General features: G+C 62.2%; 1 protein-coding gene across 1 annotated transcript; it reads left to right on the forward strand.

Moving 5' to 3' along the window:
* Positions 1-2,177: 2,177 nt before the first annotated feature.
* On the forward strand, positions 2,178-15,352 carry LOC144491122 (disco-interacting protein 2 homolog B-like; the record flags this gene model as incomplete). The annotated part of the gene is made up of 7 exons (XM_078208799.1): positions 2,178-2,283; positions 3,543-3,666; positions 5,527-5,636; positions 7,416-7,518; positions 12,226-12,290; positions 13,711-13,804; positions 15,233-15,352. Coding segments are annotated over exons 1-7 (694 nt in total), but the record flags the coding sequence as incomplete, so codon positions are not given.
* Positions 15,353-16,879: the final 1,527 nt, after the last annotated feature.

Consider the following 16,879-nt stretch of genomic DNA (forward strand, 5'->3'; position numbering starts at 1 on the left):
GTGAAGGGGGGGAGTGAGGGGGAACAGAGGGGGGGAGTGAGGGGGAACGGGGTGGAGTGAGGGGGAACAGAGGGGGGGAGTGAGGGGGAACAGAGGGGGGGAGTGAGGGGGAACAGAGGGGAGGGAGTGAGGGGGAACGGGGGGGAGTGAGGGGGAACAGAGGGGTGGGAGTGAGGGGGAACGGGGGAGGGAAGGGGGGGAGTGAGGGGGAACAGAGGGGGGGAGTGAGGGGGAACAGAGGGGGGGAGTGAGGGGGAACAGAGGGGGGGAGTGAGGGGGAACAGAGGGGGGGGAGTGAGGGGGAACAGAGGGGGGGGAGTGTGGGGGAACAGAGGGGGGGAGTGAGGGGGAACAGAGGGGGGGAGTGAGGGGGAACGGGGGGAGTGAGGGGGAACAGAGGGGAGGGAGTGAGGGGGAACGGGGGGGAGTGAGGGGGAACAGAGGGGAGGGAGTGAGGGGGAACGGGGGGGAGTGAGGGGGAACAGAGGGGTGGGAGTGAGGGGGAACGGGGGGAGGGAAGGGGGGGAGTGAGGGGGAACAGAGGGGGGGAGTGAGGGGGAACAGAGGGGGGGAGTGAGGGGGAACAGAGGGGGGAGTGAGGGGGAACAGGGGGGGGGGAGTGAGGGGGAACAGAGGGGGGGGAGTGTGGGGGAACAGAGGGGGGAGTGTGGGGGAACAGAGGGGGGGAGTGAGGGGGAACAGAGGGGGGAGTGAGGGGGAACAGAGGGGGAGTGAGGGGGGTCAGAGGGGGGGGAGTGAGGGGGAACAGAGGGGGAGTGAGGGGGGTCAGAGGGGGGGGAGTGAGGGGGAACAGAGGGGGGGGAGTGAGGGGGAACAGAGGGGGGGGAGTGTGGGGGAACAGAGGGGGGGAGTGTGGGGGAACAGAGGGGGGGAGTGTGGGGGAACAGAGGGGGGGAGTGAGGGGGAACAGAGGGGGGGAGTGAGGGGGAACAGAGGGGGGGGAGTGAGGGGGAACAGAGGGGGAGTGAGGGGGGTCAGAGGGGGGGGAGTGAGGGGGAACAGAGGGGGAGTGAGGGGGAACAGAGGGGGAACAGAGGGGGGGAGTGAGGGGGAACAGAGGGGGAGTGAGGGGGAACAGGGGGGGGGGAGTGAGGGGGAACAGAGGGGGGGGAGTGAAGGGGAACAGAGGGGGGGAGTGAGGGGGAACAGAGGGGGAGTGAGGGGGAACAGAGGGGGGGGGAGTGTGGGGGGAGTGAGGGGGAACAGAGGGGGGGAGTGAGGGGGAACAGAGGGGGGGAGTGAGGGGGAACAGAGGGGGGAGTGAGGGGGAACAGAGGGGGGGAGTGAGGGGGAACAGAGAGGGGGGGAGTGAGGGGGAACAGAGGGGGGGAGTGAGGGGGAACAGAGGGGGGAGTGAGTGAGGGGGAATGGAGGTGGTGTGAGGGGGTCAGAGGGGGAGTGAGTGAGGGGGGTCGGAGGTGGAGTGACTGAGGGGGAACGGAGGGGGGGTGAGGGCGGTCAGAGGGGGAGTGAGGGGGGTTAGAGGGGGAGTGAGGGGGGAGTTGGAGGAGGAGTGGGGGGGGTCAGAGAGGGAGTGAGAGGGTGTCAGAGGGGGAGTGCGGGGGGGTTGGAGGGGGAGTGAGGGAGTCGGAGGGGGAGTTTCGGAGGGTGTGAGAGGGGGTTTCAGAGGGGGGTTGGGGGGGAGTAAGTGAGGGGGAATGGAGGGGGTGCGAGGGGGGGTCAGAGGGGGAGTGAGGGGGTGTCAGAGGGGCAGTGAGGGGGTGTCAGAGGGGGAGTGAGAGGGGTTGGAGGGGGAGTGAGGGGGGTTGGAGGGGGAGTGAGGGGGTGCGAGGGGGGGTCAGAGGGGGAGTGAGGGGGTGTCAGAGGGGGAGTGAGGGGGTGTCAGAGGGGGAGTGAGAGGGGTTGGAGGGGGAGTGAGGGGGGTTGGAGGGGGAGTGAGGGGGTGTCAGAGGGGGAGTGAGGGGGTGTCAGAGGGGGAGTGAGGGGGTGTCAGAGGGGGGAGTGAGAGGGGTTGGAGGGGGAGTGAGGGGGGTTGGAGGGGGAGTGAGGGGGTGTCAGAGGGGGAGTGAGAGGGGTTGGGTCTTGAATTTGATGGGCTAATTTCTCCCTCTCTCCCTTGCTCCGTCTGTCCCTCACTCACTCTCTCTCCCTCTCTCCCTCTCTCCCTCCCTCCCTCCGTCCCTCCCACAGGTTGCCCTCGTCTACCCGAACAGTGACCCGATCATGTTCCTGGTGGCGTTCTGCGGCTGCGTGCTGGCCGAGGTGGTCCCCATCCCAATCGAGGTTCCCTTGACCAGGAAGGTGAGGAGGGGGCGACTCGGGGGGTGGGGGGAGGAAGGGGTGGGGAGAGGAGGAAGGGGGGGTGGGTGGAGGAAGTGGGGGGGGGGGAAGGGAGGGGGGGGCGCGGCGGGGTGGGAGGAGGAAGTGGGGGGAGGAGGAAGTGAGGGGGGGAGGAGGGAGGAGGAAGGGGGGAGGAGGGAGGAGGAAGGGGGGGGAGGAGGGAGGAGGAAGGGGGGGGAGGAGGAAGGGGGGGGCGAGGAAGGGGGGGAGGAGGAAGTGGGGGGGAGGAGGAAGTGAGGGGGGGAGGAGGGAGGAGGAAGGGGGGGGAGGAGGAAGTGGGGGGGAGGAGGAAGTGAGGGGGGGAGGAGGGAGGAGGAAGGGGGGGGAGGAGGAAGGGGGGGGGCGAGGAAGGGGGGGAGGAGGAAGGGGGGGGCGCGGCAGGGTGGGAGGAGGAAGTGGGGGGGAGGAGGAAGTGAGGGGGGGAGGAGGGAGGAGGAAGGGGGGGAGGAGGAAGGGGGGGAGGAGGAAGAGGGGGGCGAGGAAGGGGGGGAGGAGGAAGGGGGGGGCGCGGCAGGGTGGGAGAAGGAAGGGGGGGCGGGGTGGGAGGAGGAAGGGGGGGTGGGAGGAGGAAGGGGTGGGGAGAGGAGGAAGGGGGGGTGGGTGGAGGAAGTGGGGAGGGGGGGAGGAAGAGGGGGGCGCGGTGGGGGGAGGAGGAAGTGAGGGGGGAGGAGGGAGGAGGAAGGGGGGGAGGAGGAAGGGGGGGGCGAGGAAGGGGGGGAGGAGGAAGGGGGGGGGCGCGGCAGGGTGGGAGAAGGAAGGGGGGGCGGGGTGGGAGGAGGAAGGGGAGGTGGGAGGAGGAAGGGGTGGGGAGAGGAGGAAGGGGGGGTGGGTGGAGGAAGTGGGGGGGAGGAGGAAGTGAGGGGGGAGGAGGGAGGAGGAAGGGGGGGGAGGAGGAAGGGGGGAGGAGGAAGGGGGGGGGCGAGGAAGGGGGGAGGAGGAAGGGGGGGGCGCGGCAGGGTGGGAGAAGGAATGGGGGGTGGGGTGGGAGGAGGAAGGGGGGGTGGGAGGAGGAAGGGGGGCGCGGCGGGGTGCGGGGGAAGGAAGGGGAGGGGGTGAACGCGGGGAGGGTGGGGTGTTTGGAGCGGGGGGTGGTTGGGGGGGGGGGGGTTAACCCGCGGTGTTGTGGCCTCTCTCTGGGTTTAATCTCTTCCCCCTCTTGTCTGTCGCCCGATCTCCTCCCTCCCTCCGACCTCCCTCTCCCTGTTCCCTGAACCGTGCAGGATGCTGGTGGGCAGCAGGTGGGGTTCCTCCTGGGGAGCTGCGGGGTGCGACTGGCCCTGACCAGTGAGTCCTGCCTGAAGGGACTCCCCAAGACACAGGCCGGGGAGATCACCCTGTTCAAAGGTCAGTGTTTGGAGGGAAGGGGGGGGGTCACGGTGTGGGGGGGGGGGGGTCACGGTGTGGGGGGGGGACACGGTGTGTGGGGGGACACGGTGTGTGGGGGGGGACACGGTGTGTGGGGGGGACACGGTGTGTGGGGGGGACACGGTGTGTGGGGGGACACGGTGTGTGGGGGGGACACGGTGTGTGGGGGGACACGGTGTGTGGGGGGGACACGGTGTGGGGGGGGACACGGTGTGTGGGGGGGACACGGTGTGTGGGGGGGACACGGTGTGTGGGGTGGGGACACGGTTGGGGACACGGGGGGGGGGGACACGGTGTGGGGGGGGGACACGGTGTGGGGGGAGACACGGTGTGGGGGGGGGACACGGTGTGGGGGGGGACACGGTGTGGGGGGGGGACACGGTGTGTGGGGGGGACACGGTGTGGGGGAGACACGGGTGGGGGAGACACGGTGTGGGGGGGGACACGGTGTGGGGGGGGGGACACGGTGTGGGGGGAGACACGGTGTGTGGGGGGGGACACGGTGTGTGGGGGGGACACGGTGTGGGGGGGGGACACGGTGTGGGGGGAGACACGGTGTGTGGGGGGGGACACGGTGTGTGGGGGGGGACACGGTGTGGGGGGGGGACACGGTGTGGGGGGAGACACGGTGTGGGGGGGGACACGGTGTGGGGGGGACACGGTGTGGGGGGGGGACACGGTGTGAGGGGGAGACACGGTGTGTGGGGGGGGACACGGTGTGTGGGGGGGGACACGGTGTGGGGGGGGGACACGGTGTGGGGGGAGACACGGTGTGGGGGGGGGACACGGTGTGGGGGGGGGACACGGTGTGGGGGGGGGACACGGTGTGGGGGGGGGACACGGTGTGGGGGAGACACGGTGTGGGGGGGGACACGGTGTGGGGGGGGGGACACGGTGTGTGGGGGGGACACGGTGTGTGGGGGGGGACACGGTGTGTGGGGTCACAGTGTGGGGGGGGACACGGTGTGTGGGGGGGGGGACACGGTGTGGGGGGTCACGGTGTGGGGGGGGGACACGGTGTGGGTGGGGGGGACACGGTGTGTGGGGGGGACACGGTGTGTGGGGGGGACACGGTGTGTGGGGGGGGGGACACGGTTTAGGGGGGATACAGTGTGGGGGGGGGGGACACGGTGTGTGGGGGGGGGACACGGTGTGTGGGGGGGGGACACGGTGTGTGGGGGGGGGACACGGTGTGTGGGGGGGGACACGGTGTGTGGGGGGGGGACACGGTGTGTGGGGGGGGGACACGGTGTGTGGGGGGGGGACACGGTGTGTGGGGGGGACACGGTGTGGGGGGGGACACGGTGTGTGGGGGGGGGACACGGTGTGGGGGGGGGACACGGTGTGTGGGGGGGGGACACGGTGTGTGGGGGGGACACGGTGTGTGGGGGGGGGACACGGTGTGTGGGGGGGGACACGGTGTGTGGGGGGGACACGGTGTGGGGGGGGGACACGGTGTGTGGGGGGGGGACACGGTGTGGGGGGGGGACACGGTGTGGGGGGAGGTGCGAGGAGGGTCAAACACGGGATGGAGGGTGGAGGGCGGGCGATCGTGGATCGTTGGGTGGGAGGTGGGGGGGAGGGTGATTACACAGTGTACCCGGGGGGGAGGGGGTGAGGGGGACACAGTGTACCCGGGGGGGAGGGGGTGAGGGGGGACACAGTGTACCCGGGGCGGGCGCTGGGCGTCGGGTGTGTCCGTTTCGGGTGGCGGAGCAAGGGGATTGTCAGGGGGGCGTTGGGGTGGGAGGGGTCGGGGTCTCTATCGCTGGTCAATCTCCCCCCGCTGACCTCTAACCTCTAACCTCTGCCCCCTGCCCCCCCCCCCCCCCCCCCCAGGTTGGCCCCGGCTGAAGTGGGTGGTGACCGACTCCAAATACCTTTCCAAACCCAGCAAGGACTGGCAACCCATCATCAAACTGGCCGGGACGGAGCCCGCCTACATCGAGGTGAGGGGGGGAGGGGGAGGGGGAGGGGGGGAGGGGGAGTGAGGGGTCCGGGGGGGGGGTTAGGGACGAGGAGGGAGGGACACCGGGTGGAAGGAAGGAGGGAGGGAGGGGCGTCGGACTGCGAGCTTCCTCTCGAAACCCAAGAAAGGGTGGTCCGGTCGAAGTTTTCTGGCTTGCACTCAACAGGACTACTGAGGCCCCAGGAATGGCAGGTTTCAGAGTCGGGTTGATCCGGGGGGCGGGGGGTTCCGAGCACGGGGTCCGGGAGTGAGTGGGGAGTGCGTGTGTGGATTCCGGGGGGGTTTATCGGGACCGATTCCCCAGGTCCGCTCACCTCTCCCAACACCCCCGCCCCCCGCAACCCCCGCCCCCGCACCCCCCCCCCCCCCCCCGGCAGGAGTATTTCACCCTGCCGGGCTTCAGGTTAGCTCCCCACTTTCGGTGAACTAGCGGGAGATGCCGCTGGATGAAGGGGGGGATAACTGGGGGCACCCCAGGCGGTCGGGCGGCGGGGAAGGGGGGATGCCCCCTGGTCGTGGGCACCCTGACACGGCCAGACTGTGCCACTGGCATTGCCCAGCGGGCATCCAGGTGCTGCTCAGCGGGCACCCTGGCGCTCCCAAGCGGGCACCCTGGCGCTCCCGAGCGGGCACCCTGGCGCTCCCGAGCGGGCACCCTGGCGCTGCCCAGCGGGCACCCTGGCGCTGCCCAGCGGGCACCCTGGCGCTGCCCAGCGGGCACCCTGGCGCTGCCCAGCGGGCACCCTGGCGCTGCCCAGCGGGCACCCTGGCGCTGCCCAGCGGGCACCCTGGCGCTGCCCAGCGGGCACCCTGGCGCTGCCCAGCGGGCACCCTGGCGCTGCCCAGCGGGCACCCTGGCGCTGCCCAGCGGGCACCCTGGCGCTGCCCAGCGGGCACCCTGGCGCTGCCCAGCGGGCACCCTGGCGCTGCCCAGCGGGCACCCTGGCGCTGCCCAGCGGGCATGGGGCAGTGCCAAGAGTGGAGAGTGCCAAGGGGGGAGGGGCCTATGGGGGGAGGGCCTGTGGGGGAAGGGGCCATGATTGGCCCGGGGAGGGGGAGGGTGCAGAGAGGAGGGCAGCTGGGAGTGTTCCTGGACCCGGGGATCTGGGAGTGTACCCCGGGATCTGGGAGCGTATCCGGACCCGGGGATCCGGGAGCGTATCCGGACTCCGGGATCGGGAGCGTATCCGGGATCTGGGAGCGTATCCAGACTCGGGGATCCGGGAGCGTATCCGGACTCGGGGATCCAGGAGCGTATCCGGACTCGGGGATCCGGGAGCGTATCCGGACTCGGGGATCCGGGAGCGTATCCGGACTCAGGGATCCGGGAGCGTATCCGGACTCGGGGATCCGGGAGCGTATCTGGACTCGGGGATCCGGGAGCGTATCCGGACTCGGGGATCCGGGAGCGTATCCAGACTCCAGGATCCGGGAGCGTATCCGGGTTCAGGGATCCGGGAGCGTATCCGGGTTCAGGGATCCGGGAGCATATCCGGGTTCAGGGATCCGGGAGCGTATCCGGACTCCAGGATCCGGGAGCGTATCCAGACTCCGGGATCGGGAGCGTATCCGGGATCTGGGAGCGTATCCAGGATCCGGGAGCGTATCCGGGATCCAGGAACGTATCTGGACTCCTAGATCCAGGAGCGAATCTGGACTCCGAGACCCAGGAGCGTATCCGGACTCCGGGATCCGGGAATGTATCTGGAGTATCTAATCCCAGTTTTCCCCCTCTCTCTCTCTCTCTCTCTTCCCTCAGTATAAGACCAGTAAAGGGGGTAGCGTGATGGGGGTCTCCGTATCCAGGATATCACTCCTACAGCATTCCCAATCCCTAACGCAAGCCTGTGCCTACAACGAGGGTAAGTGACTCCCTCTCTCCGTCTCGGGGTGCGGGACGTTCTGGCTGCGTGTCGGACAGTGTAGAGGGAGCTTTACTCTGTATCTAACCCCGTGCTGTACCTGTCCTGGGAGTGTTTGATGGGGGACAGTGTAGAGGGAGCTTTACTCTGTATCTAACCCCGTGCTGTACCTGTCCTGGGAGTGTTTGATGGGGGCAGTGTAGAGGGAGCTTCACTCTGTATCTAACCCCGTGCTGTACCTGTCCTGGGAGTGTTTGATGGGGGACAGTGTAGAGGGAGCTTTACTCTGTATCTAACCCCGTGCTGTACCTGTCCTGGGAGTGTTTGATGGGGACAGTGTAGAGGGAGCTTTACTCTGTATCTAACCCCATGCTGTACCTGTCCTGGGAGTGTTTGATGGGGGACAGTGTAGAGGGAGCTTTACTCTGTATCTAACCCCATGCTGTACCTGTCCTGGGAGTGTTTGATGGGGGGGACAGTGTAGAGGGAGCTTTACTCTGTATCTAACCCCGTGCTGTACCTGTCCTGGGAGTGTTTGATGGGGACAGTGTAGAGGGAGCTTTACTCTGTATCTAACCCCGTGCTGTACCTGTCCTGGGAGTGTTTGATGGGGACAGTGTAGAGGGAGCTTTACTCTGTATCTAACCCCGTGCTGTACCTGTCCTGGGAGTGTTTGATGGGGGACAGTGTAGAGGGAGCTTTACTCTGTATCTAACCCCGTGCTGTACCTGTCCTGGGAGTGTTTGATGGGGGACAGTGTAGAGGGAGCTTTACCCTGTATCTAACCCCGTGCTGTACCTGTCCTGGGAGTGTTTGATGGGGGACAGTGTAGAGGGAGCTTTACTCTGTATCTAACCCCGTGCTGTACCTGTCCTGGGAGTGTTTGATGGGGGACAGTGTAGAGGGAGCTTTACTCTGTATCTAACCCCGTGCTGTACCTGTCCTGGGAGTGTTTGATGGGGGGGACAGTGTAGAGGGAGCTTTACTCTGTATCTAACCCCGTGCTGTACCTGTCCTGGGAGTGTTTGATGGGGGGGACAGTGTAGAGGGAGCTTTACTCTGTATCTAACCCCGTGCTGTACCTGTCCTGGGAGTGTTTGATGGGGGGGACAGTGTAGAGGGAGCTTTACTCTGTATCTAACCCCGTGCTGTACCTGTCCTGGGAGTGTTTGATGGGGGACAGTGTAGAGGGAGCTTTACCCTGTATCTAACCCCGTGCTGTACCTGTCCTGGGAGTGTTTGATGGGGGACAGTGTAGAGGGAGCTTCACTCTGTATCTAACCCTGTGCTGTACCTGTCCTGGGAGTGTTTGATGGGGGACAGTGTAGAGGGAGCTTTACTCTGTATCTAACCCCGTGCTGTACCTGTCCTGGGAGTGTTTGATGGGGGACAGTGTAGAGGGAGCTTTACTCTGTATCTAACCCCGTGCTGTACCTGTCCTGGGAGTGTTTGATGGGGAGACAGTGTAGAGGGAGCTTTACTCTGTATCTAACCCCGTGCTGTACCTGTCCTGGGAGTGTTTGATGGGGGGGACAGTGTAGAGGGAGCTTTACTCTGTATCTAACCCCGTGCTGTACCTGTCCTGGGAGTGTTTGATGGGGGGGACAGTGTAGAGGGAGCTTTACTCTGTATCTAACCCCGTGCTGTACCTGTCCTGGGAGTGTTTGATGGGGGACAGTGTAGAGGGAGCTTTACTCTGTATCTAACCCCGTGCTGTACCTGTCCTGGGAGTGTTTGATGGGGACAGTGTAGAGGGAGCTTTACTCTGTATCTAACCCCATGCTGTACCTGTCCTGGGAGTGTTTGATGGGGGACAGTGTAGAGGGAGCTTTACTCTGTATCTAACCCCATGCTGTACCTGTCCTGGGAGTGTTTGATGGGGGGGACAGTGTAGAGGGAGCTTTACTCTGTATCTAACCCCGTGCTGTACCTGTCCTGGGAGTGTTTGATGGGGACAGTGTAGAGGGAGCTTTACTCTGTATCTAACCCCGTGCTGTACCTGTCCTGGGAGTGTTTGATGGGGACAGTGTAGAGGGAGCTTTACTCTGTATCTAACCCCGTGCTGTACCTGTCCTGGGAGTGTTTGATGGGGGACAGTGTAGAGGGAGCTTTACTCTGTATCTAACCCCGTGCTGTACCTGTCCTGGGAGTGTTTGATGGGGGACAGTGTAGAGGGAGCTTTACCCTGTATCTAACCCCGTGCTGTACCTGTCCTGGGAGTGTTTGATGGGGGACAGTGTAGAGGGAGCTTTACTCTGTATCTAACCCCGTGCTGTACCTGTCCTGGGAGTGTTTGATGGGGGACAGTGTAGAGGGAGCTTTACTCTGTATCTAACCCCGTGCTGTACCTGTCCTGGGAGTGTTTGATGGGGGGGACAGTGTAGAGGGAGCTTTACTCTGTATCTAACCCCGTGCTGTACCTGTCCTGGGAGTGTTTGATGGGGGGGACAGTGTAGAGGGAGCTTTACTCTGTATCTAACCCCGTGCTGTACCTGTCCTGGGAGTGTTTGATGGGGGGGACAGTGTAGAGGGAGCTTTACTCTGTATCTAACCCCGTGCTGTACCTGTCCTGGGAGTGTTTGATGGGGGACAGTGTAGAGGGAGCTTTACCCTGTATCTAACCCCGTGCTGTACCTGTCCTGGGAGTGTTTGATGGGGGACAGTGTAGAGGGAGCTTCACTCTGTATCTAACCCTGTGCTGTACCTGTCCTGGGAGTGTTTGATGGGGGACAGTGTAGAGGGAGCTTTACTCTGTATCTAACCCCGTGCTGTACCTGTCCTGGGAGTGTTTGATGGGGGACAGTGTAGAGGGAGCTTTACTCTGTATCTAACCCCGTGCTGTACCTGTCCTGGGAGTGTTTGATGGGGAGACAGTGTAGAGGGAGCTTTACTCTGTATCTAACCCCGTGCTGTACCTGTCCTGGGAGTGTTTGATGGGGGACAGTGTAGAGGGAGCTTTACTCTACAAAGATGTGTAGGGGGACAGGTAGTATTGAGGAAGCAGGGGGGCTGCAGAAGGACTTGGACAGGTTCGGAGAGTGGGCAAAGGAGTGGCAGATGGAATACAAGGTGGAAAAGTGTGAGGTTATGCACTTTGGAAGGAGGAATGGAGGCAGAGACTATTTTCTAAATGGGGAAATACTTCGGAAATCGGAAGCACAAAGGGACTTGGGAGTCCTTGTTCAAGATTCTCTTAAGGTTAACGTGCAGGTTCAGTCGGCGGTTAGGAAGGCAAATGCAATGTTAGCCTTCATGTCGAGAGGGCTAGGATACAAGAGCAGGGATGGACTTCTGAGGCTGTACAAGGTTCTGGTCAGATACCATTTGGAGCAGTTTTGGGTCCCCGTATCTAAGGAAGGATGTGCCGGCCCTTGGAAAGGGTCCAGAGGAGGTTCCACAAGAATGATCCCTGGAATGAAGAGCTTGTCGTATGAGGAACGGTTGAGGACTCTGGGTCTGTACTCGTTGGGAGTTTAGAAGGATGAGGGAGGGGGATCTTATTGAAACTTACAGGATACTGCGAGGCCTGGATAGAGTGGACGTGGAGAGGGTGTTTCCACGAGTGGGAAAAACTAGAACCAGAGGGAACACAACCTCAGGCTAAAGGGACGATCCTTTAAAACAGAGATGAGGAGGAATTTCTTCAGCCAGAGAGTGGTGAATCTGTGGAACTCTTTGCCGCAGAAGGCTGTGGAGGCCAGGTCATTGAGTGTCTTTAAGACAGAGATAGATAGGTTCTTGATTAATATGGGGATCAGGGGGAAAAGGCAGGAGAATGGGGACGGGAAAAACATCAGCCATGATTGAATGGCGGGGCAGACTCGATGGGCCGAGTGGCCTCATTCTGCTCCTAACCCTGATAAATGTGAGGTGATTCATTTTGGTCGGACTAATTTAAATGTGGATTACAGGGTCAAAGGTAGGGTTCTGAAGACTGTGGAGGAACAGAGAGACCTTGGGGTCCATATCCACAGATCTCTGAAGGTTGCCGCTCAAGTGGATAGAGCTGTGAAGAAGGCATATAGTGTGTTAGCTTTTATTAACAGGGGGTTGGAGTTTAAGAGCCGTGGGGTTATGCTGCAACTGTACAGGACCTTGGTGAGACCACATTTGGAATATTGTGCGCAGTTCTGGTCACCTCACTATAAGAAGGATGTGGAAGCGCTGGAAAGAGTGCAGAGGAGATTTACCAGGATGCTGCCTGGTTTGGAGGGTAGGCCTTATGAGGAAAGGTTGAGGGAGCTAGGGCTGTTCTCTCTGGAGCGGAGGAGGCTGAGGGGAGACTTAATAGAGGTTTATAAAATGATGAAGGGGATAGATCGAGTGAACGTTCAAAGACTATTTCCTCGGGTGGATGGAGCTATTACAAGGGGGCATAACTATAGGGTTCGTGGTGGGAGATACAGGAAGGATATCAGAGGTAGGTTCTTTACGCAGAGAGTGGTTGGGGGTGTGGAATGGACTGCCTGCAGTGATAGTGGAGTCAGACACTTTAGGAACATTTAAGCGGTTATTGGATAGGCACATGGAGCACACCAGGATGATAGGGAGTGGGATAGCTTGATCTTGGTTTCAGATAAAGCTCGGCACAACATCGTGGGCCGAAGGGCCTGTTCTGTGCTGTACTGTTCTATGTTCTGTGTCTTGTGGTCTGATGGGACTGCCCCTTTAACCGAGACATCATTGCTGTTCTCCCCCTCCCCCCAGGCGAGACGGTGGTTAATGTGCTTGACTTCAAGAGAGACGTGGGACTTTGGCACAGCGTCCTAACGGTAAGGACCAGGGCCCAGTGGGGCGGGGGGGGAGAGGGGGGCTGCCAGGGGGAGAAGGGCCAGCGGAGGTGGGGGGGCATTGGGAGGGACGCAGGGGGGGGGAGAATGTGACTGGGGGGGAGGGATAAGGTAAGGATAGCAATCAAGGGCCAGCGGGGTGGGGGATGCGAAGGGGGACGTGGGGGGAGAGGGGCCAGTGGGGGGGGGATACAGGGGGGAGTGGCCAGTGGGAGGAATGCAGGGGGAGAGGGGGACGTGTGGGGGAGAGGGGCCAGCCGGGGCGGATACGGGGGGAGTGGCCAGTGGGAGGAATACGGGGGGTGCTGAGGGGAGGGGCCAGTGGGAGAGGGGGGAAATATGGGGAGAGGGGCCAGTGGGAGGGGAGCGGGGGGTGCTGAGGGGAGGGGCCAGTGGGGGGGGGGTGGAGATATGGGGGAGGTGCAGTGGGAGGGGAGCGGGGGGCGCCGCGGGGAGTGGGGGACAGGAGACGGGGGAAGTGACCAGTGGGAGGGACGTGGGGGGTGCTGAGGGGAGGGGCCAGTGGGGGAGGGGGGAAATATGGGGGGAGGGGCCAGTGGGAGGGGTGCGGGGGGGCGCCGCGGGGTGAACGAGATGTGGGGGTGATGGTAAGGACAGCCATCAAGGGCCAGCCGGGGGGGGGGGGGGTGTGAGGGGGCACCGGGGGGAGAGGGGGATGTGGGTTTGGGGGGGGTGGGGGGTGTGGGAGTTACCGCCCTTTGTCTGGGGTCACTCGTTCTCACTGACCCCCCTCACCCCACGGTGTGGACAGCGGGCAGCAGTCAGGAGCCACTGGGTGGGGGAGGGGGGGGGGGGGAGGATTGGGTCATTCGCTCTCGCTGACCCGGGGTCGTGGGGTCGCTCCCTGACTGACCGGGAGTGACCGCGCTCACAGAGAGCGGACACAGACTCAGCGCTGACCACAGCGGGATGTGAGCTCGGGAACTCCCTCCCTCTCTGACACCCGCAGAATGACCAGAGAGTGACCACTGAGTGACCACTGAGTGACTGCGGGGAATGACCGCAGGAAGTGGACATGGGGAGTGGCTGCGGGGAGCGGCCACAGGGTGTGGACACCGGGGAGTGGGCACAAGGAGTGGCCGCGGGGAGTGGCTGGCGGGAATGGCCGCGGGGAGTGGCCACAGGGACTGACCGCAGAGACTGACCACAGGGAGCACTGACCACTGGGAGTGGCCGCAGAGACTGACCACGGTGAACACTGACCGCTGGAAGTGGCCACATGGACGGACCACGGTGAACACTGACCGCTGGGAGTGGCCGCATGGACGGACCACGGTGAACACTGACCGCTGGGAGTGGCCTCAGGGACTGAGCGCTGGGTAGCTGCTCTCCGGACGCTCTCCCTCCTCGCTGACCCTCCCTGTGACCTCCTCCGTTGCAGAGTGTAATGAACAAGATCCACACCATCAGTGTCCCCTACGCGGTGATGAAGACCGCCCCGCTCTCCTGGCTGCAGAGGGTCCACGCCCACAAAGGTAAGAGTGGGGGAAGGGTCAGCGAATCCACCTCACCCCACCCCCGACCCCTCCCACCAAAACCCCCCTCACAGCGAGGGATGGGGTCTCCAAGACCAACACAACCAAGGTCAACGATTGGGTCAAGGGCGCGCAGACAATGGGGCAATTTAGCATGGCCAATCCACCCTAACCTACACATCTTTGGACACTAAGGGACAATTTAGCATGGCCAATCCACCCTAACCTACACATCTTTGGACACTAAGGGACAATTTAGCATGGCCAATCAACCTAACCTACACATCTTTGGGACATTAAGGGACAATTTAGCATGGCCAATCCACCCTAACCTACACATCTTTGGACACTAGGGGACAATTTAGCACGGCCAATCCACTCTAACCTACACATCTTTGGACACTAAGGGACAATTTAGCATGGCCAATCCACCCTAACCTGCACATCTTTGGGACATTAAGGGACAATTTAGCATGGCCAATCCACCCTAACCTACACATCTTTGGACACTAAGGGACAATTTAGCATGGCCAATCCCCCCTAACCTACACATCTTTGGACACTAAGGGACAATTTAGCATGGCCAATCCACCCTAACCTGCACATCTTTGGGACATTAAGGGACAATTTAGCATGGCCAATCCACCCTAACCTACACATCTTTGGACACTGGGGGACAATTTAGCACGGCCAATCCACCCTAACCTACACATCTTTGGACACTAAGGGGCAATTTAGCATGGCCAATCCACCTAACCTACACATCTTTGGACACTAAGGGACAATTTAGCATGGCCAATCCACCCTAACCTGCACATCTTTGGACACTAAGGGACAATTTAGCATGGCCAATCCACCCTAACCTGCACATCTTTGGACACTAAGGGACAATTTAGCACGGCCAATCCACCCTAACCTACACATCTTTGGACACTAAGGGACAATTTAGCACGGCCAATCCACCCTAACCTACACATCTTTGGACACTAAGGGACAATTTAGCATGGCCAATCCACCCTAACCTACACATCTTTGGACACTAAGGGGCAATTTAGCATGGCCAATCCACCCTAACCTGCACATCTTTGGACACTAAGGGACAATTTAGCATGGCCAATCCCCCTAACCTGCACATCTTTGGACACGGGACAATTTAGCATGGCCAATCCACCCTAACCTACACATCTTTGGGACACTAAGGGGACAATTTAGCATGGCCAATCCACCCTAACCTACACATCTTTGGACACTAAGGGACAATTTAGCATGGCCAATCCCCCTAACCTGCACATCTTTGGACACGGGACAATTTAGCATGGCCAATCCACCCTAACCTACACATCTTTGGGACACTAAGGGGACAATTTAGCTTGGCCAATCCACCTATCTCTCCTTTGCTCTCTCTCTCTCTCTCTCTCTCTCCGATAGCTAAGGTGGCCCTGGTAAAGTGCCGGGATCTGCACTGGGCGATGATGTCACACCGAGATCAGAGAGATGTCAGTCTGAGTTCACTGCGAATGCTGGTCGTCGCTGACGGGGCCAATCCCTGTGAGTACAGCCCCCTACCTCACTCCGTCCTCAATCCCTACCTCCCTCCTCACTCCGTCCTCAATCCCTACCTCCCTCTACACTCCGTCCTCAATCCCTGTGAGTACAGCCCCCTACCTCACTCCGTCCTCAATCCCTACCTCCCTCATCACTCCGTCCTCAATCCCTACCGCCCTCCACACTCCGTCCTCAATCCCTCCCGCCCTCCACACTCCGTCCTCAATCCCTACCTCCCTCCTCACTCCGTCCTCAATCCCTGTGAGTACAGCCCCCTACCTCACTCCGTCCTCAATCCCTACCTCCCTCCTCACTCCGTCCTCAATCCCTACCGCCCTCCACACTCCGTCCTCAATCCCTCCCGCCCTCCACACTCCGTCCTCAATCCCTGTGAGTACAGCCCCCTACCTCACTCCGTCCTCAATCCCTACCTCCCTCCTCACTCCGTCCTCAATCCCTACCTCCCTCCTCACTCCGTCCTCAATCCCACCCGCCCTCTACACTCCGTCCTCAATCCCTGTGAGTACAGCCCCCTACCTCACTCCGTCCTCAATCCCTACCTCCCTCCTCACTCCGTCCTCAATCCCTACCTCCCTCTACACTCCGTCCTCAATCCCTGTGAGTACAGCCCCCTACCTCACTCCGTCCTCAATCCCTACCGCCCTCCACACTCCATCCTCAATCCCTACCTCCCTCCACACTCCATCCTCAATCCCTGTGAGTACAGCCCCCTACCTCACTCCGTCCTCAATCCCTACCTCCCTCCTCACTCCGTCCTCAATCCCTACCACCCTCCACACTCTGTCCCCAATCCCTACCGCCCTCCACTCTCCGTCCCCCTCCCTACCGCCCTCCACACTCCGTCCTCAATCCCTGTGAGTACAGCCCCCTACCTCACTCCGTCCTCAATCCCTACCGCCCTCCACTCTCCGTCCCCCTTCCTACCGCCCTCCACACTCCGTCCTCAATCCCTGTGAGTACAGCCCCCTACCTCACTCCGTCCTCAATCCCTACCGCCCTCCTCACTCCGTCCTCAATCCCTACCGCCCTCCACACTCTGTCCCCAATCCCTACCGCCCTCCACACTCCGTCCCCCTCCCTACCGCCCTCCACACTCTGTCCTCAATCCCTCCCTCCCTCCTCACTCCGTCCTCAATCCCTGTGAGTACAGCCCCCTACCTCACTCCGTCCTCAATCCCTACCGCCCTCCACACTCCGTCCTCAATCCCTACCTCCCTCCTCACTCCGTCCTCAATCCCTACCTCCCTCCTCACTCCGTCCTCAATCCCTCCCTCCCTCCACACTCCATCCTCAATCCCTACCTCCCTCCTCACCCCGTCCTCAATCCCTACCGCCCTCCACACTCCATCCTCAATCCCTACCTCCCTCCACACTCCATCCTCAATCCCTACCGCCCTCCACACTCCGTCCTCAATCCCTACCGCCCTCCACACTCCATCCTCAATCCCTACCGCCCTCCACACTCCATCCTCAATCCCTACCGCCTCCACACTCTGTCCTCAATCCCTA

Source organism: Mustelus asterias, unplaced genomic scaffold, assembly GCF_964213995.1.
Source record: "Mustelus asterias unplaced genomic scaffold, sMusAst1.hap1.1 HAP1_SCAFFOLD_4498, whole genome shotgun sequence".
NCBI lineage: Eukaryota > Metazoa > Chordata > Chondrichthyes > Carcharhiniformes > Triakidae > Mustelus > Mustelus asterias.